We start from the raw sequence: 21,979 nt of genomic DNA on the forward strand, positions 1-21,979 counted from the left end.
AGAAAAAATCCTGAATTAAACAACACACAAATCGTGTGGTAACACAGGAATTCAAACTAAAGGTGCTCTCCAGAGCTTTTCCAGAGATTGTCGGTGAGAATGCAAATATCTGAGTCGATTGCCGCAAACATTTTCTGGGACTTTTTCGTAAAATGTCAGAGTGAACAAATGTGAGAAACGGGGCACTTGGGTTATGAAAACATCTCATAATAAAGGACACTACCATCATCCAATGAATAATATAAAGTGAAGGACACAGTGCGATTTCAGTGACTTCCTTGTTAGATGCATGTGTGCGCCCCTCACCTCTGCTGAACACTCTTTTGTTTGCTCTGTGAAGGAGTGAGAAGACGACGAGTCCACAGAGACTTCGACCTGCCTGACCCGCAGCACCGTCAGCTCCTGTGGCGGACGGACACATTAACACAAGTTAAGCTCCGGCTGCGTGAGTGCACTGAGGGAAAACACAGTATGACAGAGAGCTTGGTTTGCTTAGGTAATGAGCCCTGCTTAATGAAGACACAACTTTTCTTTTTTTTTTCTGCACGCGTCTCACCCGGTGAGCAGAGTATTGGCTCTGAAGCCCGAGCAGCAGGAGTCTCAGCTCCTCCCTCTGGCCCTCGTCTGAAGTTTGCTGCAGCAGCTCCTCTCCTCTCTGCAGCAGCTCCTCCACACCGGCTTTCTCCTCATCCATCTGGAGTGGAGGGAGAACGTCACAGGGTTTAGTTTTCGTGGCAGAAAGCCAGTAAATTTTAACATTTTTTATCTGCTGTGTATTCCATCAGTGGGAATTAAAAAAAGAGATTACACACCAGTAACTGACTTCTCCTCCTCCTTTCGCTACACAATAAACAAGTTGCTGAGAGTGGAGACGCTGCAGACACTTCTCAGTTTAAAACACAATAACAGCCTCGCAACTGGAACACTGACCTTGCTGGGGATTGGTGGGATTTGTTCAGCGGGCGTGTTTAACGTCATAAACCTTGATAACAGAGATTGAATTCCGGACTTGTTGAGCCTTGAAATGCCCAATCAAAGCTAGTTTTTATCAGGCTGCAAGTTTATACATATATTGTAGCCTGTTGCCTGCCATATTCTTTATTGAACTTTTCATAAAACCTCAGGTTCACAGAGACAGAAAGAGAGTAGCTGGAAACCTGGGGCATTTTTCTCTGTGTTTTCAAATTCCTCCTGAAAATTGCAAGAGATGGAAACATTCAACCATGAAATAGGCAAAGTGCCAATTCCACTTCCCACTATTCCACAGTATTTACAGCTCAATTATTATAAAGCAATTAAGACTTTGCTGCTCATTTATCTCATAATCATCCGTCTGTTAAAAACTGAATGAAAATGCTACAAAAGGAAATTGAAGGGGGACCTTATTTACCTTGTCATCATCCAGTTGTTGTTGTTGTTGTTGCTGCTGCTGCTGCTGCTGCTGCAGGGCCCTCAGGGTGTCCTGGAGCTCCACCTGAAGGTCCTTCACCTCACTGGAGACCGGAGGCTCAAGAGGATGAGCCCGACTTTGACTCTCGGCTCGGATCTCCTGGTTGTGACGGATCTGATGAGGAAGAGTGAAAACACACCACACACCTCGGTCAGAGCCAGTTAGAGAAATGCAATTATCTGACTGCATGATACAAGAAAACGATCAGCAGGGTATTATTTATACTTCTATGTGATTCGTACAAAGCAACTCCCGTGTTTCAGAGCGGAAGTGTGAAATCGTGTTTTAATGTCGCTACCAGGTTAAACAAACAGTTGTGTGTCCAAATGAACTGCACGTGTTAAAAGCAGCTGACGGTGAAAGTCATTGCCACTGGAGATGGGGAATTGAATATATTGAGTTGATATGGTTTAACTGTACCTGCTGAGGTGCCTGCTGGATAACCTCGAAACCTCCCGACTCCAAGCTGGTCATCATCTGTGGGCAAAAAGATATGGAATAAATACACTGATTTAACAGAATGATTTCTCTTAGCGTCACAAACAGACTGAATCCCATCCTGAGCTTAGCACTAGTTCAGATCAAAATGAATCGTTGTCTGCAAACAACCTGTGCCTCTGTACCTTGGCTGTCTTGATGTGCTGAGACACTTTGTCAAAGTTGCAGTTGAGCTCCTCAAGTTTGGGCTCCACCACGTCTCGGCAGGCGGGCCCCCTGCTGGTCATCAGGATGATGGCCTGCTCCCTCACGTTGTCCACACGCAGACTGACGTCCTCCAGCTCCTCCATCATGCTCTGAGGACACAGCACAGATCAGTGCTGGTCAGCTCTTTGTCAGATTATGTTACAAGTCACTCTCTCTTAGACCAGATGGCAGAGCAGCCTTGGGTCAGACCAGCCAGCTCAGGACAGTGTGTTCTGATCAAGGTCAACAGGCCCAGGCACCGGCTGATATTTAGCCGAGACCTTCAGTTGTCAACAAACCTCTCACTTTTCCTCAAAATGACTTCCTCTCACTCTCAGGTTACAACAATTACAAAAAACTTCAAATTAGTGTCCAAATAATCTAAACCAAGCCCAAAAGCTCCTGCTGCGAGAAAAAAAAAAAAAAAAAATGGTGCGTCCAGAAATGACTGATCATTACCACACTAATCCTTTCATGTGAGAAAAAGTTAAATTTTCCCAGAAGCAGGGGCGACATCCGTCAATGGATTCTGGCAGGATGCATTTCTGTGCCGGAGGCAGTGATTTCCATAAAGACGTTATATAATTCTAAGCCTGTCATGGTGTAAGCTCAGCCGGTTCGTACTTATTCTTCTGACTTAAAAGTCAACGAAAAAATCAAAAGAAATTGCGAAAAGTGCTTTCACTGCGTTACCTGCAGCACTATCTCCCTCTCGGTCGGTGCGAGCCGCTCGGCCTCGTCCAGGTGGATCTGGGTCTGATAGAGCCACGTGCTGATGTGAGCCACGTTCTCGTCAAAGATCTCCACCTCGTTCTGATGACTCTGCGCAGACGGAAGGAAAACAAAGGTTCAGCGTTTTCATTCGGAGATGGAAAAAAAACTTCTGTTGTCTGTTGTTGATCTGTGTTTTCCCCAATTTTAGACTCAATCTCAAACGAAGACCGTATATAGATTGTGTGAGTTTTCCATAATTGTTTCATGATTTCCTGCAGCACATAATCACAAAAAGGAGAATTAATTAATGTGTTTTCTATTTTTGATGGAGAGCTGATTTGAATGCTCCTGTTTTGTTCTTGATTTATTCTTTATTTTACTGGAATCATTTGACTAACAAACAATAATGACAACATGTTTAACTTGTTGGGTAAAAACTTTGTAGGACAACCTTGTAACTTTGTTAATCAAAAGAATATTCTAATATTCAAGTTACATGACCTGCCTTCTTCCACTTGGATATGATGGCCAGTGTTATAAACACATCCACACACAACCCTATTAAAAATGTACTACTTGCTCAGATAAACAAATAAAAAAACAGGAGCACAGCAGCTTTTTATTTATTAAGCATCGCTGTTCAAAATATTTGCTCTCACCAGCACAGTGCTGAGCCAGTCCTCCGTCCAGGTGCGTACGCGGCCCCAGGATTCATTGAGACCAAAGAGCTTGTCCTCCAGCTGTGCCTCGCTGCCCTCCACCAGAGTCTGCAGGCCGGCACTGGTCTCCATCAGGCTGGACAGCTCTGCCTTACGCCGCTCTGACTCCTTCAGTAGGCCCTGGTGGAGCAACGCGCACATACAACACAAGTTCATATGATGGGCAGCCAGGGTTTAATAATTTACTGCCAGCTGAGATGACAGACACACACAAAATTACATGTCAAATAGAGTTAAATAGAACGAACAGAAATACTCAAATATTTAACGGTGTATGAAATGAATAAACATCAAAAACACACAAAAGGCATTTGAGGAAACCTACACACTTCTGTGCAGCCTGTGACTCCTTGCAGAGGTTTACAGTTTTAATATTGTTGCAGAATCTTTTGGTCAAAGGGGTCAAAAGGTCTTTCTTCATTATGTGGGATCGAATAAAATATTCAGTTCTTTAAGGTATTGCGGTAAGTGAGAGGAGAGGAGAGGAGAGGAGAGGAGAGGAGAGGAGAGGAGAGGAGAGGAGGTTGAATATGGCTTTAAAACACTTTATAATTCTGGCAAATGAGAAAGAGTGGTGTTCTCCCAACATCCAACAGTCCCTCTGCTCCACCTTCTGGCCTCAGACAGAAACACCTCTTTCCTCCTGCTGACGTGATCCTGTATAAAACAAGGCGAGTGCAGCTGCTCACATTAGCCCATGCAATCTCAGCATCGATGTCAGCTGGCATGTCTCCACAGCCGTTCTTCTGCTGGAGCTCAGCCTCATTGGTGCTCAGCCACTCCTGCAGGGCGGCGCTCTCCTTCTGGAACTTCTGCGTCAGAGACATGGCCTTCTCCAGGTCCTGCTTCCCCTCCGTCACCTGCAAGACAAGGAATGAACACTGGCCTCAGAGACTGAATGTGAATTCAATCCAACACAAGCCTAATTTTTAAAGACAAATAAGAATGTATTTGATTTTAACTTTCAAAAAGAATAAATCACCTGAGCCCCCAGGTCATTGTAGAGCAGCTTGAGAGCAGTAAGCTGTTCGTCCATTGCCTTGGGGTTCTCAGTCTGCTGCTTCTGCACAATCTGGCGACCGGTTTTTATCACCGTCTCCACCTCGAGCTTCACTTCACTCAGCAGTTTGTATAATTTCTACACAGCAGAAAGAAGGGTTAGTGAGTGTGTTTCAGGGCTTAATTAAACCAGTCAGTGTAAAATACAGAATGAGAGAGGTCTGGTTCTCACCATGCAACCATTGAGGTGGGACTGGATCTTTTCTGGATCCACGTCCGTGACATCCAGGATGTGCAGCTCAGCCTTGGCCCCGTCCAGGACCCTCTTACAGTCCAACATGCGCTGTTCAAAGTTAGCGGGCTTCTGGAACAGCTGGTACTTTGTGGAAATCTCCCTCAGCTTCCTCTGCAGAAAGAGAAAGGAAATTATTAAAATTATTAAATTCATATCACTGATTCACAACCTGGATGATAAGCAGCTGCAACAACTCTCCTGCACTGGTGCCAGGATTTTGTATTTGTGCTGCATGTAAACAATTTAGAAATGACAAACAATTTCAGTTTGTGAGTTCCACCCTGTTAAACTACTTTGGCACATTTCAAATGAATGGGAGTAGGTCATTATTAAAGTTAAGATGACGTAGTGGTGCCATCGGTTGCTGTAGATTCTGATGTTCTCCAGTAGGAGTCAGTGTTACCTGAAGATGATCCAGCATGGTCCCACTGCGGGCAGCCTTGCCATCAGCGCTGGGGGGAGGCAGGTTGGCCACGTTCCTCTTTCTCATCTCCTCTATTGTCACCTCGTGGGCTGCGACCTCTGCCCCGATGGACTGGAGGAAAAGTGGAAATAAAGACAAGTAGCATCAACAACTTCCTGTGTATTTATATATGAATAAGGTGCTTATAATAGAGTTTGTGTGAATATAAATACTGTATATACAACTATTGTATCTTACTATTGTAACTGTATGTAACAACCAAATAATAATATAATATATTTCAATAAAAAGATAGATAGATATTTTCACACTGCGGTTGGCTGCTGACAACTGTTTATTGGGCTCCTAGCTAAAGGGCAATAACCTCAAAAAAGAGATGTTAACAATCTATGAATTAAAATCCACAAGACTCGGATGTGTCCTATCCCGTCTGGTAAATTATCCGGGTGCAAACGTGTTTGCAGGGTTGTGTGTGTCCTGTACCTGCGCCTCCTGCGGGAGCTGGAAGGCGTCTATGCGATCGGTGAGATAGGAGGTGAGTGTGTGGTCCAGCTGGCTCAGAGACTCCTGCAGGGATTGCAGCGCCTGTTCGTTCTCCTTCAGCGTCTGCAGCTGCTGCTCGAGGCCGACCTGCCGGTTCACCGCCTGGACGAGGACACGGGGAGAAAGTGTTTCAATTTATTGGGTTGTTCTGGTGTTTTACAAGAAAGACAACAGGAACAGGACGACGTGCAGAGAGTGGAGCTGACGTATGCCATCCCTAACAAATATACTCAAACACCTCGACTCTAATACAGCTTATTTCTACTTGATCTAAACTGGATGTTTCGATGCATTATGGCATATTCCTTAAACCTCTCATATCCTCCGATATAAACCAAGCTATACACATGTGTCTGTGGCACCAGCTGCAGTGTTTGTGGGTTTGTTGGAAAGGATGATGGACAAAGTGATAACAAAAAAGATGGTGGACAGGCAGAACATTCATATAGTAACAACACATAAACAAGTCAGGAACCAGATGCTGCAACAAATGCATAAAAAGTATTATTTAAGATTGGAAATACTGAGTTTGGAGACGGTGACGGAGGGAAGATGCACCTGGAGCCCTGCTTCATACAGCATGTTGTAACCATACAGACTGCTAATAGATGCTTGGACAAACAAAATGTGACGTCAAGTCTTAAGTGTGAAATTTACAGAAATGTATAAATTATGTAAATTACAATTAATAGAAAGATAAAGATAGAAAGGTGCAGTGTTGTACTGACTTTGAGAAACATGACGCACTGGTATATTTGTAAATTTTGTATTCAAATACAAACTAACAGTGAAAGTAAACATTTGCTGACACACAAACACAAGGTCCTCACCTGGTTGTTGAGTTGCTCGTAGCGAGAATTGAAGGTCTCTAGTTTTTCGCTAATGAGCTCGTCCAATATGCCGCCGTCAATCAGCGTCTGACCCAGCTCTCTGATTTGCGTGCGGTTGTCCCCGGGGTGGCGAAGCACGCTCTCCAACGACTGGCGGCGAAAGGGAGAGATGGAGGTAACAGAGGGTAAGTTTGTGAGTAAAGATTTAGAGGACAAGGGAAAGAGAGGAGCCGTTTGGTAAAACCACAACAAACATCGAGAAAGCTGAGCAGATTCACAGTTTCAAAAAATTTGAGTAAAACATTGGAGGAAAACACCAGAGAAAAGGAAGAAATCCAGTAAATGAGTAAAAAGCTCAGTGTGGATGAAAGATTAGGAAAGAACCAAAAAAGCTGAGCCAACATATGGAGCACAGATGTAGATGCTGGGTGTGTCAGATGAAGGCAAATCTCCCAAAAAGATGGTGAACGACAAATGAGAGACAAGTGAAACACAGAGAGAGAGAGAGAGAGAGCGAGAGCGAGAGCGAGAGCGAGAGCGAGAGCGAGAGGCTTGTCAAGTGACGACACATGTTTGGTTTCAACAGTCATTGTTTACGTGGGGTCATTAAATGTGCTTTTCCTTCCCCGGAGTGATGGACAGGGACAGGGAGAGGGCGACAGCACCCCTCCCCTCGCCCAGAGGGGTGAGCCCGATTAGGAAACTGGGAGAGAGGGAAGGGTAAAGGGTGAGAGAATGTAGAAAGAGAGAGAGAGAGAGACTGGGTGGGGGGGGGGGGGGGGGACAGCCGAAAACGTGAGGACAAAGCAGAGAAGGGGAAACGTCGTCTTTAAGGGTCTTCAATTGTCTTCAACATTATGCAACGGTACAGAAGCAGCAGTGTGATTAAAGCGGATTTGACAGTGGGGCTGCAGGCGATCTACAGATATAGCAGCAGAGCAGAAGAAATTTAGAAGTCAAAGAGAATGAGGTGGTGAGGAAATCAACAACTTTTTAAATTGAGCATTTGGTTCGAGAAATGATTCCCAAACTAAAGCTGTCTTTCCATGAATGTATGTTTATTGAAGAGGTGGCATTTCATCCCAGCTTCTTACTATTCCGGCTGTTTCTGTACCTACAAGGCAGCAGGTACAGAAATATGCAGTGTGTGTGTGTGTGAGGGCGTGAGTGTGTGTTTGTGGGTGTGTGTCTCTGCACCTCCAGAGCTTCACTGACGGCCTCAGTACTCTCTGGAAGGTTTTCAGTGGCTTGAACCTTCTCCTCCACAGTGTTGAGCCAATTCTGCTCCATGTCCAGGTACTGAAGCAGCTCCATCCAACAGGACCACACCTCCTACACACACACACACACACACACACACACACACACACAAACACACAAAAACACACACACACACACACACACACACACACACACACACACACACACACACACACACACACAAATGCATTACATTATAGCTGTGCACAAGCAGAGAAACAAAGATGACAGCTCTATTAAATATTCAGTCCTTTTCAATTAAAAAAAAGAAACCGAATGAAAAACACAACAATATCTTAAAGTCTTAAACTCAGATTAAACAGCAGAACTCAAGGGACAAAGACGACGATGGTGACTAATGGGCTTCCGGCAAAGAACGTACACAAGCATAAGCACAACTCGATGACGTGTCTGATCTTTACCCGGCGGAGTCTGGAGAGATGAGCGTCACAGCCAAAGCCCCAGACTGTGATTTTACACTCACAGATTAGCAAAGAAAACATAAATCAGCAGTGTTTCCTTCCAGCTTCTCTTGTTCCAAGCATGGAAATTAACAAAAGGGACACAACGCATCAACCCACATGTCGCTCTGATGCTGAGAGCTGCAAGGTAACGAACAATCTGGGTCATTCCTACAAAAAAAAACGTATTTTCATGTAAATGACGAGGCACAGGAGCCTTTTTAAAAGATGGCACATCCACTAACAAAACGAAAAATAGAGATCATGTTTTAACCCTGTCCAAAACAAACTTGTTACCTCCAGAGTGTGGCACTTGCTCTTGAGGCGGTCGCACAGCTTGTGATAATTGGCCAGCACCCCCTCCAGCTCTGTCGTCAGCTCCTGTCCACTGCCTCCACCAGGTGGCGCTGTTTTGGACACCAACATGTTGATGCTGTCTTTCAGGATCTTTACCTTCACCTCCTTCTGCAGCACATCCTCTTTAGCCCTCTGCGGGGGGGAAGGACAGGTGAGGGGACGTCAACGGAGAAACGAGAGTTGCATGTGCACATGCAGCATCAAACAGTGGAACACGCACCTTCATCTCCTCCAGCGATGCCTCCAGCTCCTCGGGACCCTTGTACTCAAAGTCCCTCATGAGAAACTCCTCGTCTACCTGTGTCATCCACTCCTGCATCTCCGCCAAGTCCTTCTTCAGATTCACCTGCTTCTCCTGACGCTCTGCCGCGCGCTCCTGGTGGCTCAGCAGCTGCAGAGGAGCAAGTGTCGCCGGGTTTGTTAAGAAACATGCGAATAATCTAAGTTAGAATTCTCTTGCTTGAACTTTTAGATTGTTGGTTTGAATGACAGTAGTGATAAATGATCTAAAATAGAATAATAAATAGATCTCAAGTCCTAAGTGACTTTTTATGGGTTTAATTCTGCACCTTTTTGCTGAGCGTGTCCCACTTGCCCCGGGACTCGTCCAACTTCTCCTGCCCCCACGTGGCCAGTCCCGGGACTGCAGTGGCCTGCACGGCACTCACATTCTCTCCCATCTGCTTCAACGAACCTTCCACTGACTCCATCTCATTCACATACTCCTGATTACCAGAAAGAAAAGAAATCAACGATCCACTTATTAAAACCTTTTAAATGCTTTACCGATGCTTTACTGTTTGTTATGTCCTCTCACCTTGCACTGGTTAAGCTCTTCACGTGGTCTCTCTGTCTGGCTCAACCCGGCGGCATCATGAGACAACAGCTCCTGAACCGCATCCAACCAACGTTCAACTTGCACCACACGGACCTGACACCAGCAATGAACAACTGTATTATAACCATTCATATCTCTACCAGTAGGGGAAGCTTTCTTTCAAACAAATGGCAGCTTTCTCTACCTGGTTGTCCTTCATGCTCCCCAGGATGCACTGCAGAGTCCCCAGCTCCTCGCGGGCCTTGGAGGAAAGTTGACTCCACCTTTGTAGTTCTGCCGGATCAGAGGCTTGTTGTGTTTGCTCGATCTCTAAACACAGGGCCTGAGGTGAAGAGGAGGTCAGGTTTAATATAACATGTCTAAACTCTCTGTGTGTGTGAGAGTTCTAGACAAGCATGGACACTCCTACACTACTGCTTAAGAAATCTGTTAAAAATGACAGGGAAGTAAAACAATGTTTAGAAGAGGTAGAGGACATTCCTCATTTCTTGGATTTACTTTTTTATCAAAGTAAAAAAAAACATTAGTGACTTTTATATTTTTGTAAATCTGGCTTTTCAGGTGGTTGCAATCTGCACCCTAACCACTAGATGTCACTGACTCCAACACATTGAAACTTTTCCTTCCTTCACAGTGTTTAAGTAATGTGAAGTACTTGCTTTATAACCCAGGTAATCAAGTTGCTCCCTTTAAGTCATGTTGCCACATTAAAAACAATTTTCCTTTGTTTATTGTAAAACATGTCCGCCATGGTTATCACCCTCTATAATTAGGCTTGATGCTAACAGGCCGCCGGTCTGCTGTCACGGGATTGAATGTTGTGGTTGTCAGGCTGACTGACTGGTTGAGCAGCTCCACACGGGGCTGTTAGGAACTCCATGCTACAGGCATCGGCTCGCTGCCAAGAATGTGCCAAGACCAACCCCCCCCCCAATCCCTCACCGGCACCATGCCCTGTTATCTGCCACGATAACTGGAGCCTGCACTGAGCTCGCATTCCACGGGAGATAGAAGAGGAGAGAAGCGCACACACACACACACATATCCAAACTACATACCAAAACACACACACACACACACACACACACACACACACACACACACACACACACACACACACACACACACACACACACACACACACACACACACACACACACACACACACACACACACACACACACACACACACACACACACACACACACACACACACACACTTTTCCTTCTACAGAGAGGGTTGATACAACACAGAGGGAAGTGAGTGACTGATAAAGGGCCTATTGTGTGCGAGAATAAAATAATGACACAGTGATATACACACGAGCACAGACACAAACAAAGTCACTGTTGAGCATGAAATCCTGTCGGTTTGGAGGCCAGAGGTCACGTGCTATCAGCTGCATTCTCAATCCGTCAATTCCTCATCAATTCATCAAAGACTTACTCTTTAAATTGTTTGTTTCTTGCAAATCTTCACTTAATTTTGTTAATTCCTTTTTTTCCTTGTATAACCAGGAATGTCTATAATAAGATTAACTATCTCTGACAAACTAATACAGGCAGTGACAATAAACTGCATAACAACAGATAATATGTGACAAGATAAGATTCAAACAACAATGTGTAAAAAAAAAAAAAAAAAAAAAAATCAGTCCAAGAAATCTTTAAAATGCAGACTGTAGGAACCCGGGGATCAAACCACCCACCTTCTGGTTATAGGTTCACTGTCTCTACCTCCTGAGGCAAGCTGTCTGCATGGGAGTTATCAGGATACCTTACATATTTAAATGATGTTTGGTGGAAGGTTAAAACATTTACCTCACTTGGTGTTTTGACAGAGAAACATGAGTCCTCACACATCAGGACTATGAGACGTCTCACCTGTGCCCGCTCCACTGCCGCCTCAGTGGTGGGGACGTCTGTGATTCCTTCTCTCAAAGTGGCCAGTCTGGCCTCCAGAGCCTCCACAGGACACGGGGCCATCTCCTCGGCCTCCGGGGGAACCAAGGCTGGAATAAGACCAGGAGAGAGAATATTAACCTAAATATTAAGTTTCTTACAAGATGTTGGAAAATTTGATCACAATACACCCATTTCTCACCTCTTAGCTTGTTTTTAAACTTTACTAACTTTACTTAGCGGACCTTCCTGTTACCCCCCTGCCCACAAACTTCCTTCTGCTAACCAGCTGTTGCTCTGGGTACCCAGGGCGAGACTTGAGACCCAGGGTGTCAGGGCGTTCACTGTTCGGGTTTCTCAGCTGTTACAAACTCCCTTCACCAACACGCTGCCTCAGGATCCTCTTTTGAAAACGCATGGTCATAAATGGCTTTTGACCTGATATAGGATTGTTTTATTGCTTTATTATATTCATTGTCTCTTGCATTCTTAATTACACTGCATGTGTTTTCTGTTTCATGCACTTTCAAAGCTTCTTTTTTTTTACGCTCCATAAATAAAGTTTATTATTACTACTTATTAAATTCGAGTGTCCAGACATTTACGTCAGGTTTCCAGCGTTTTCTACCACAAGGGGGCGGTGAGCTGATTTGGGATTCCTCTCTCTCTCTTCCTCTCTCTGTCTGTCTCTCTCGCTGTGTGTACATGTGTGTGCTTACTTTGCCATAGGTGGATCCCAGGCAGCGCGTTGCCTTAAAGTAAATTAAGCTGCGCTCTCTTAACCAGTCAAACCTGTCATTCATGCGGGATGCATTATTCAAGACACGGCTGGACTAGACTTCTCTTTACCCATAGTGCAAATGTGATTAACTGAAAAACAGAACACTTTCAAAAAAGCCAACTTCAACCTAATTTAAACTGTAACATTTACATCCGTCCCGGCTCCTCTCTTCAGCCGTCCCCCTGCTCCTCTCCTTCTCCGCCAGTGTTTTTAATTAGCAGGTGAGTTAATGCTTACATAATCCGGCTGTGTTTATACACACAAAGAGCATAGATGGAGCGTAACTGGGAGAGCGAGCGGGGGGTTGAGGGGGGAGAGAGATAGAGATAGAAGGAGGCCCCGGCAAGAGGCAAACTCCCCTCAAGCAGAAACAAAATGGTTTGCGTTGGCAATCATCCAAATCTTCACAGTCATTAAAGCTCAAGCAAGACACACACACGGTCACACACACGGTCACACACACGGTCATGGTCACACACACATACACACACACACACACAGTCACACACACCTATGGTCATGAGCGGAGAAGCTCAGTCAACTCGAGCCTCCGTTTACAGACTCGCTTTTTGGCGCAGAGCTGTGTGTGTAAATTCCGAGGAAGTAAAACAGTGACTGGTTTTTAAGGCTCCTCAGGGTCCATGTCCCAACCTCAGGTGGAGATGGAGCTGGCAGCAGAGACATGATCTCACACACAATCGCTGGCGGGTGTTCACACATCTGTGCTCTTTTGGAGGCCATATAAGGGCATTGTCTATTACTCGCGGCTCGCCAAGGTTCCGCACAAACGCTAATGTCAAAATTTACACAACCACGCTGGGACTGAACTCTGCAGATCTCGGCCATCACTCTCTCAGTCCCCCCGTTAAACCTGAAAGCTTGGAGCCGAGAGAAATGGATCTTTGTCTTAAAGGGGGTTTAAATCTCCGTCCTGCAGCTGTCTGGAATCAGAGAATGTCCCGAGGCTGCCAGGTCCATGAAAAGCATGTGGGAGTGTTGACACCTGCGCAGAGCTCTGCAACAGGTTCCCTTGCTCAGATTTAACACGTCATTTTGATATAGTTCCGCAGAAGTACCTTTGCTGACTTCTTCCTCTCTGCTCTGTAGCCGCTGCAGCGTAGAGGCGTGATGTGCAGAGACCACCACCATGCTGTCTTTCAGCGAAGGCACGGCACCCAGTGATCCGGCCTCTGCAGAGAGCTGCTCCAGTCGAGGCCTCAGTGCGGTGACCTGGACGAGTCGGGACTGAGGAGGACGACAAGAGAACAGGGACAGTTAATCGATTTGCTCATAACGAGGCGTCATCGTCATAATTGCTCATTCAGCAGAGATCGTTTTCTGTTTTCTTGCACATTCGGACAGAAGACGACATTTTACAGAAATGCCTGAGGAAGGGGTTCGTCCCTTGGCATAAAAATGAGACAGCTAAATGTGAATAGTGGTTATATATGAGCTCTAAGCAACTGAGGCTACAGTTGCCGCCTCTATGATTAGTGGTTTTATTCATGCAATTTTTTGACTTCTTTATTGGAATGATTCAGAATGATGAGAAAAAAAATGGAAAGTGTTTTTTTCAGCCTCTTATTGAGCTGTGATTGAAATTCACTGGCTTTGCCTATCTATCAGTCTTACTCTGTGTATAGTTAATTTACTTTTCAAGTATTTGAGTCAAGTCTTTTAAATGAGTTTACCCTCATATGCTAGTTTTGACTTCGACCCTGCAGTGAAATATTAAATTCTTACTGAATAAGTGCGATTGCATGAGCTGAATCTAAGAGGATTGACGAAGGGGTCAGAGGTGAAATTGAAGGATTACAGTCATACACAGGAGATCAGGGTGAATGTGGATTGAGACAATGACTCCAAACCCAAGGTCGGGTAGTAACAGTTTACATGTTATCAGGATGATGTAATCAGATTACCAAGAAAATTGATACTAAAATCCGCTCAGACAGAAATTTGTACTTGGATCAAGGATTAAATGATTGTATTTCCTCTGAAAACTTTGAAAATATGGCAATTCCACAATGATAACCAATATTATCAACTAATGAAAAGGTTGGTTTGCTGTACAGTGCAGGGTTTCTCTACTTTGAGGCAGAGGATAATAAGAATGGTGTTAGGATCAAGCTGCCTCAGTGTGTGTAAAATAGCCCATAGCCCTCCATTCATAACAATATCACTATCACTTTGACTTCAAACACAGGCAACACAAGAGCAGCTAGAATATATTAAGATTAGTTTGCAATGTTTTTCCCACTAGACTACGTAAACATTGCTTGTAATTTGTATTATTCATCAATAATTCCCATTTCAAGTTATCTGACCCTCACCTGACATTCTCCGCTCAAGTTTCTCAGCTCGGCCTCGTCGCACTTTTCTACAGCCGAGGTTGAGTCCAGCCATCGGTCCTGCTCCTCCAAGACCCCGTCCAGGTCTGTGAGCTCTGCAGACACAGAGCTGACCCGGGTCTGGGTCTGAACTCGCTCCCCAGCTGCCCCCAGCTCCCTCGCACAGACGTCCCACTCGGTTTGGATCAGGCCCACGTCTGCTCTCAGCGAGTCCACACACACCCCCTCTGCAGGAGACACACAGAGGCCGACAGATGTGTAAATACACAAATAATTAAGTTTTAGATTGTTTATTCTGAATGTGTCAGAGCCTGTGTTGTGAGGTTTTGATGGAGGAAAAAGTCGCCAGAGAGAGTAGATAAAAAAAGGGTGGGGGGGTGGGGGGGGGGAACTGGCACCACGGATGAGAAAACAATATAAATGAGGAGAATAAAAGAATTTGAGTATAATGGAAAGTTTAACGTGCGGTGCTGCTCCCTCACTTCACTGCCTCCAGAACAGTGTAAACTAAAAGAGAACTCCACTTCATTTCATTGAGCTCTTATATGAAGTCAGTAAAGCCTGCAGGCTGACAAACCTTTTACTGCTCCACACATACAAACACTAACACATGTTGGGACTACCAGCAGCGAAAACTGAATGGCGATAAAACTTTACACATGTAAATAAAGAGAGCGGCTGTGGAAACGTAGTAAAATCATACAAGACAAACACAGTTGAACAGGGAGTGGAGGATTTCTGCAGAAGCATATTACTCTTGTCCTCCGTACCTCTCTCCAACTGGTCCATCAGGACCCGTCCCTCCTGGACCACCTGACCAACTGTGGCTTCCTTTCCTGTGAGGTCCGACTCCAAGCCCTGAAGTGATTTGAAAAATAAAAGATTTTCAACTCATATGCTCGGGACAAAAGTAACATTTGTCTGTTTTTACACTGCATGTTCACCTTCAGCTTCTCCTGTAGGTCTGGTGAGTGAGGTGTCGTCTCAGGGTGCGCGGACGCCAGAGCCTGAAGAGACGTCTTATACGTTTTGATCCAGCTGAGGAGCTCAGAAAGCTGGTTTTCAAACCTGCAGAACAAATAAAACAATGTGTTTACATGTCTCTTATTTTTGCAATTGTCAAGTAAGGGTGCAATATTTTGTTTGTGTCTCGGTTCCTACTTTCTCCTGACTTCAGCATCGGTCTCCACCAGGCGTTTCTTCGGGGGAGCGGGTGGAGCCAACTCCTGGTCAGGGCTGGACGCAGCAGCAGCCACAGCCACAGGAGCCGTGTCCACAACGTCTTCTACGTCTTCCATCTGAGTCATCCCGGAGTCTGTCACAGCTTCCATCACCTTAGCAGTGAGTTAGAGAATCATTAAGAACAGGGCGAAGTCAACCACTGTTACAGAATCATACACAAACGTGGACAGAAAGCTTTTTCTCAGAGAACCACAGATAAACTTGTCTGATTTCACACACTCCCAATGTTGGAGGGCTTTAGCCAAATTGTTATCCTTTTATTGGAACAGTTCGGTTTTCTGACTAAGTTATAATAAAAAATGATGATGTTCAAACTACTTCTTTGAGCATGTTCTGCTGCTGCAAGAAACAATTCCGACGCAAGATGTCTGGCTGAACTATTTATCATAAAGAAGCAGAGTTTCTTTTTAATCATATTATTTAATCGTAAGTGAAAGTGTGGATTGTAAAGCCGGTATCTTTGCACTTTCAATCAGTTCAGATGTCCTAGTCACGGTGACTGTTTTAAATACAGTCAACAGGAAGATAAACCCCCTGGACAACACAAACACAAACCCACACACACCTGGAAGGAACAATCCTCCAGCCTCTGCACCAGGTTGTCCCATCTATGAGCCAGATCCTCTGTGTCCACCTCGATCTTGGCTCCTGCCTCAGGACTCCGCAGCAGAGATATCACGTCCTGTCCCTCATCAGACAGCTGGTCCAGAGTTCTCCTCTTCTTTTCCATGTCTTCCTTTAAAATCTAGAAGATTGAATTAAACAGGATTAAAGTGCAAAATGCACAGTTTGACTGTTGCAGCTGCTGTTGAATTATCTGTTGGTAAGTTAGCGATACATTATATTTCAGAGTAGAGGCTTACATTACAGAATAGCAATTATACCAAGACTGGGAGTCTACTTACTGCTAATCGGCGCACATTAGTATTCATTTCCCCCGGGTCCTTAAAGTTGCTTGTCTGTACTTCAGTCAGAGCCTCCTCTTTTTCTGCCAACCACTCTCGAAACAAACTCTGCAGAGGAGGTGGGAGAGCAGCTTATAATTTCACAAATTAGAGCTGTCAGGTACATATTTCCAACACAGATAAAAGGGTTCAATGGACCGCTTTGTGCACGTCAGGCTGAGATACAGGTGTCCTGCCTGTATGCGTTGGTGGGGCCGTCCTACCTGGTCGGACAGAAGCTGCTGCCACACCATGAAGACGTCCTGCAGCTTGTGCCACCTCTCCTCCGTCCAGCGGCACACGGCTGCCCAGCGCTCACCCAATGTCTGAAAGTGGGATAAACACAGAAACTAAGAAGAAGAAGGAGCAACGGTGTGGTAAAGGTTTTACACCAGAGTTCATAGACGGAAAGACAATATCTACAGCCACAATATCCATCCTTTTAAAGCTAATGGTGCCCAGTACTAGTCGTTCACTTTGTATAAATAATATATACATGTATATAGACTGATAGATGTATTGCTTAACAACCATGCCAACGAAAAGGAAATATGGAAGCATATGGGCAATGACTGTTATATCGTTTGAAATGGACATATCTCTTTTCATACATAAAGGCAGCATAATTCGTTTTTATCCTTTAAGGGTAGCGGGAGGAATGGAGCCAATCTCAGCTGACGGGGGGGGCTGGTCCATCAGTGTACACTACAGTGTCCATCAAGCGAAAAAGAAAAACAACCCTTTGCAACAATCAAATTAGAGTCTTTAATTGACCTAAACACAAATTAGGAGCCAAACAACAGCAATCAGTCTGTCAACTTACCTGTAGTTGCTCCTCCAGGGCAGCAGTGGCGCTCTCACCGCTGTTTTCATCCACCACGACCACCATGTGTGTGAGGGAGTTCACCTTCACCTGCTCGGCCTCCAGGTCGTTCTGAAGCTCCTGAAAAAGAAAACGCAAATAGTGAATTCAGCACAGGTCACAAATTGGCCTTTAACAGAACATCAACATCTTTACACTATACGAGACACAAAGGTAGCCAAAAATCTGTATTTCATCAATTTGGATAAACAAGAGAAACAAACCAGGATATTTTTCTACTTGATCGTGTTTCGTTAAATCAATAACAATTTCTCCAATAACTAAATTCATCCAAAACAGAAAATGCTTCAAGGGGAAATCTGTGTTTACTTTGTGCAGCTCTATCTGTTCTTGGTAGAGCTCCACGTCTTTAGGCGTCGCCTCTGTCTCGATCCTCCTGATTCGCTCTTCAGTCTTCGTGAGCCAATCAGAAAGCTGCTGCAACTGCTGCTGCTGAAGATCCATCAGGACTTCGTGGAGCCTGGGGACAGAGAAGGTGAGAGCTGGGACAAAGGCCGACAGCGGACTGGGTGTATGGAGGTAGACGGGGAATAAAAACAATCGGCTGAATAAACTTTGAGGTGAAACAGCCTGTTGGGGTGGTTATCTGACAGCGGCACAAAGACTGAGGGAGTGACAATGCTGTGCACGGACTCCACAGACAACGAGTCGTGCCACAAACTAGAACTTACATTTTAAATCAGGGTCAACAAATACTCGAGTGGACATCATAAATACGCTTTACTAACAACTTTGTGAATGTGGGTGTGTGTGTGTCTGAAGCATCATAAACCTTGATAACCCAGATTGAGCGGACGACTTGTGAGGCCTTGGGAGGCTTATCAGGTGTCACCTTCACACAGCTTGCAGACTTAAACACAGGAAAACTCATAAACATGTAGGATCCAACAGTGAGTCAGAGGAAATTCAACTCCACTTGAATTAGTGGCTCATGATGCGAGGGCCCTGAAAACTACACTGTAAAACTAATTGAATCTTTTCGAGTTTGAGGGAGAAATGACACTAAGCAAAGGTGTTTTACTACTACTTTAGGATTAAAGCTCAAGTTACATTAATGACAGCTGTTTTCTTCCAAAACAGGGGTCATGTGACAGGAGCCTGACGAATCAGTGAAGGCTATGTCATGACTGAAAAGACACAACCGGTTGTGAGTCTAGTTTCCAAACATCTCAGTTTCTGCCTGTCCAGACTAAAATGGGGATCCGTAGTAGAGTTGGTGCCATTTTAAACAGGTGTGTGTGTGTGTCTGTGTGAGTGTGTGAGTGTATCTACCTGGCCTGTCGGTCCATGCTGGCCACTCGGAGGCTCTCCCAGCGGGAGTTGAGGAGGCTCATCTGCTCCCGGATTTCATCCTCCTCCTCCTCAGTCAGATTGCCCTGTGCGATCAGCTGGTTACCAGCTTGCAGCACATTACCCACACTGCTCTGGTGTGCTGTCAGCTCCATCATGAAGGCCTGTGGGGGGAGGAGGAGAACAGGGTTAGGGGAAACACTGACAGCAAATCTCTGACTCTGAAAGTTTGAAACTTGAAGCTGTGTACTTAGAACAAAACAAAAGATGAGATAATAAAATTGAATATAAGGGTAAGTTAAGCTAAGGGAGACATTGTCTAACCACATACCTTTACCCAGATTCAGTATAACTCCCCAGCCACATACTGGTTATATAATCCGGGGCTCCATGTTGCCACTTGGCACCAGAAGACTAACATCTGGATTGGTTTCTCTCTCTGCCCTCTCACGTCACTCGGTGTAACAGTTAAAAACACCCTGCAGAGGTGCTGGGCATCAGCCTTGTATTAGTGAGTATTGCCTGTGAGCGCTCACTGAGGGGTGAACTCAAGTGGCCAACTGGGGCCAATTGCACAACAGAAGAGGAGAGAAAAAACGCCTCAAGAAGAAACAGAATAAAGAGCAAATGTGAAGGAATTTGGCTGCTTCTTAGCTCCTTAGAGGGGCTGCTATTTACTGGTTCTTGTAGTGAGCAAAATAAGGCCAATGAATTGAGTTATTGTTCTTTTCTCTGGATGAGTAAGCATTTTTGACTGCACCTCTGAGCCCATTGTTTTTAATGAGGCTTTGCTGGAGAAGCTGGGGTAAGTCCGCGAACAACCAGGCCGAAACAAACGGGATTGATTTTTTCAGACCTCTTGAAAAGCCTGGCTGTTAAAGAGGCTTTTGAGTCTTGTTGCTCTCCCGTCTCACTACCAGCTTTCTGCTTTGACCTGGATTCCAGACATTAGACTTCACAAATATTCACATCTCAGCCAAGGGAATCCTGCCAAAGCCCCTTTACACACATGCACAGGCACAGGCACAGACACAGACCCTGTGACTGCACCTTCTCTGGCAAGGGAGTACTGGGCTGGGGCACCATGGGGTGCTACTGCGCCACTGTACCCAGCAGAATTCTTGACATTCACGACATGTACGGAGTATGTACTGTGGGTTGTGGGAGGCCTCTATCTGTGGAATGCTATTATGCTATTTGCAGAGTCAAACGTGGAGGTTGACAGTTCTAAGACAAAAACCAGGTGTGCTAGTCAGACATTATATATGTCAGGTAACTGTGCCAGGTATTGTTTGACACTTATATCTAAATATAATGTGTCAATAAAAACTGATAAACAATAGTCATTAGGAAAGTTTATTGAGAATCTTGTTTTTAAGATTTTAGACTTTTCATCAATTAACCTTTGAGAACCACTGAACAACTCATCATTCTGTCCATAGGTGAAATACTACACTCATTGTTATCTCCGTATACGTGTGCCTGCATGCGTTTGCACCTCTGCATGACATAAGTCGCGCCGCTCCTCTCCTCCTACCTCGTGTGTGTGAAACTGATCCTTGACGTCTTCCACGTCGTCCGACACCTCGTCCTGGATATGCAGGGCGTCCTCGGCCGACAGCAGCCAGGTCAGAACTTCCTCCAGGGTGGTCTGGTAGCTGTCCAGGTCCACCTCCGGCCGGCTGTCCTCCATCTCGCCCTCCGTCAGCGTGCCGGGGGTCTCGGGCCGGGGGCTGCTGCTTGCTTCCTGCATCTTTGCACTCTGAGACACACATGAGGCAGGTTGTGATTGGACACTGACTTTACATTGTGTGTGTGATCATTACTGTATTTTATTAGAGCAATATAATACAAAAAAATCAGCACTTTACGAACAGCATTTTACTTTAACATTACACAGGATCAAATCTATTGTTTTTAAATTAAAACGTTTCTTTTTTGCTTCTTTGATAAGTCCCAGTTACATGGTCACATTAAAAAACACAAACCTGAACATCTAAATTACTCAGATTCCACAATTTCTATCAAACATTCTATTTTACTGGGAATTTCATTTGTCATAATCAGATGACAAGTTTTAAAATAGAAGCAGACATCTAGGAGGGGCCAGCGCAGCTCTGGAGCATGCAGAGTGGCCTGTCCGCTCTCAGTTAAGAAAAAAAAACAACTGCGGCCCTATTATGGCATGCTGGGAGGTGGTCCTGGCACGCTGGGAAGGTCAATCCTCATTCTAGGAACAGCAGTGAGCTTGAAACAAAGTAATATCAACAAGTAGAGTTGGGTGTACGGTCAGAGAGAAGGAAATGATTGTTCTAAAGAGAAAGGGGGAAGAGCGTGTTTATCTCTTCATCTCATCAGGAACACAACGAAAGCAAACGAGCCGGTGTAGAGGCAGTTATTGTACTGTCCTTCATCAAGAACTTCCCAAAACAGCAATTATCTGAACTAGAGAGCAGCTCGGGCCACAATTTTCTGTCCGACCCGACCCAGCTGGACAGAAAACTAACCCAACCCATCAGGCATGCTGCTTTCGTGTCCGAACACGACCCAAGCTCAAGGTTTTCCCTGATTACAGATAAATACATCAAGTAGATACAGAAACAGACAGTGGAGGGCATATGTAGAAGAGGTACTCTGCATTGAACCACTACAAAATTCAGCTTCAGCAATATCTAATATTGTTGAAGTCCACTTGGACACGCAATGTCGTTTGTGGACGGCAGCACTGAACTGTCCCGTGTTTCCATTTAAAACAAGAATCGACAGAGCTCGACAAATCTGTCTGGAGCTGAAACCAAGAGGAGATAGAAATCTGTGCAGCGGCAGCCGGGCCGAGTCAAAGATGACAGAATTGCTAATGGGTGTGTAGGGACCAGTACAGTAACAAGTCAAACTGACCTTTGTTTAACAGGGCTGAAGTTACAAAGCTCTAATGTGTGAGCGGCAAACTCAAGGAAAAGGTCACCTGCTGAAAATATTCAATGACCTTTTGAATATTTTGGAGTAAGATAC

General features: G+C 45.0%; 1 protein-coding gene across 6 annotated transcripts in view; it reads right to left on the reverse strand.

The window, feature by feature from the left end:
- Window positions 1–21,979, reverse strand: part of utrn (utrophin) — a 164,932-nt gene that overhangs the window by 116,589 nt on the left and 26,364 nt on the right. For all 6 annotated transcript variants that reach the window (XM_062411214.1, XM_062411219.1, XM_062411216.1 and 3 more), the window contains 32 exons: window positions 20,505–20,729; window positions 18,950–19,131; window positions 17,987–18,137; window positions 17,618–17,737; window positions 17,019–17,120; window positions 16,756–16,863; window positions 16,416–16,595; window positions 15,770–15,942; window positions 15,553–15,676; window positions 15,379–15,466; window positions 14,591–14,835; window positions 13,334–13,502; window positions 11,459–11,586; window positions 9,759–9,896; window positions 9,554–9,667; window positions 9,306–9,461; window positions 8,957–9,127; window positions 8,677–8,868; window positions 7,856–7,990; window positions 6,659–6,808; window positions 5,769–5,930; window positions 5,265–5,396; window positions 4,799–4,972; window positions 4,550–4,705; window positions 4,257–4,427; window positions 3,508–3,687; window positions 2,828–2,956; window positions 2,074–2,244; window positions 1,871–1,927; window positions 1,391–1,564; window positions 557–694; window positions 307–402 (listed from right to left, as the gene is read on the reverse strand). In XM_062411214.1, coding sequence (XP_062267198.1) covers window positions 307–402; window positions 557–694; window positions 1,391–1,564; window positions 1,871–1,927; window positions 2,074–2,244; window positions 2,828–2,956; window positions 3,508–3,687; window positions 4,257–4,427; window positions 4,550–4,705; window positions 4,799–4,972; window positions 5,265–5,396; window positions 5,769–5,930; window positions 6,659–6,808; window positions 7,856–7,990; window positions 8,677–8,868; window positions 8,957–9,127; window positions 9,306–9,461; window positions 9,554–9,667; window positions 9,759–9,896; window positions 11,459–11,586; window positions 13,334–13,502; window positions 14,591–14,835; window positions 15,379–15,466; window positions 15,553–15,676; window positions 15,770–15,942; window positions 16,416–16,595; window positions 16,756–16,863; window positions 17,019–17,120; window positions 17,618–17,737; window positions 17,987–18,137; window positions 18,950–19,131; window positions 20,505–20,729 — 4,791 coding nt within the window. The remainder of the gene's footprint in view (window positions 1–306; window positions 403–556; window positions 695–1,390; window positions 1,565–1,870; window positions 1,928–2,073; window positions 2,245–2,827; window positions 2,957–3,507; window positions 3,688–4,256; window positions 4,428–4,549; window positions 4,706–4,798; window positions 4,973–5,264; window positions 5,397–5,768; window positions 5,931–6,658; window positions 6,809–7,855; window positions 7,991–8,676; window positions 8,869–8,956; window positions 9,128–9,305; window positions 9,462–9,553; window positions 9,668–9,758; window positions 9,897–11,458; window positions 11,587–13,333; window positions 13,503–14,590; window positions 14,836–15,378; window positions 15,467–15,552; window positions 15,677–15,769; window positions 15,943–16,415; window positions 16,596–16,755; window positions 16,864–17,018; window positions 17,121–17,617; window positions 17,738–17,986; window positions 18,138–18,949; window positions 19,132–20,504; window positions 20,730–21,979) is intronic.

The sequence above is a fragment of the Platichthys flesus genome, chromosome 18, assembly GCF_949316205.1.
Source record: "Platichthys flesus chromosome 18, fPlaFle2.1, whole genome shotgun sequence".
Classification (NCBI taxonomy): Eukaryota; Metazoa; Chordata; class Actinopteri; order Pleuronectiformes; family Pleuronectidae; genus Platichthys; species Platichthys flesus.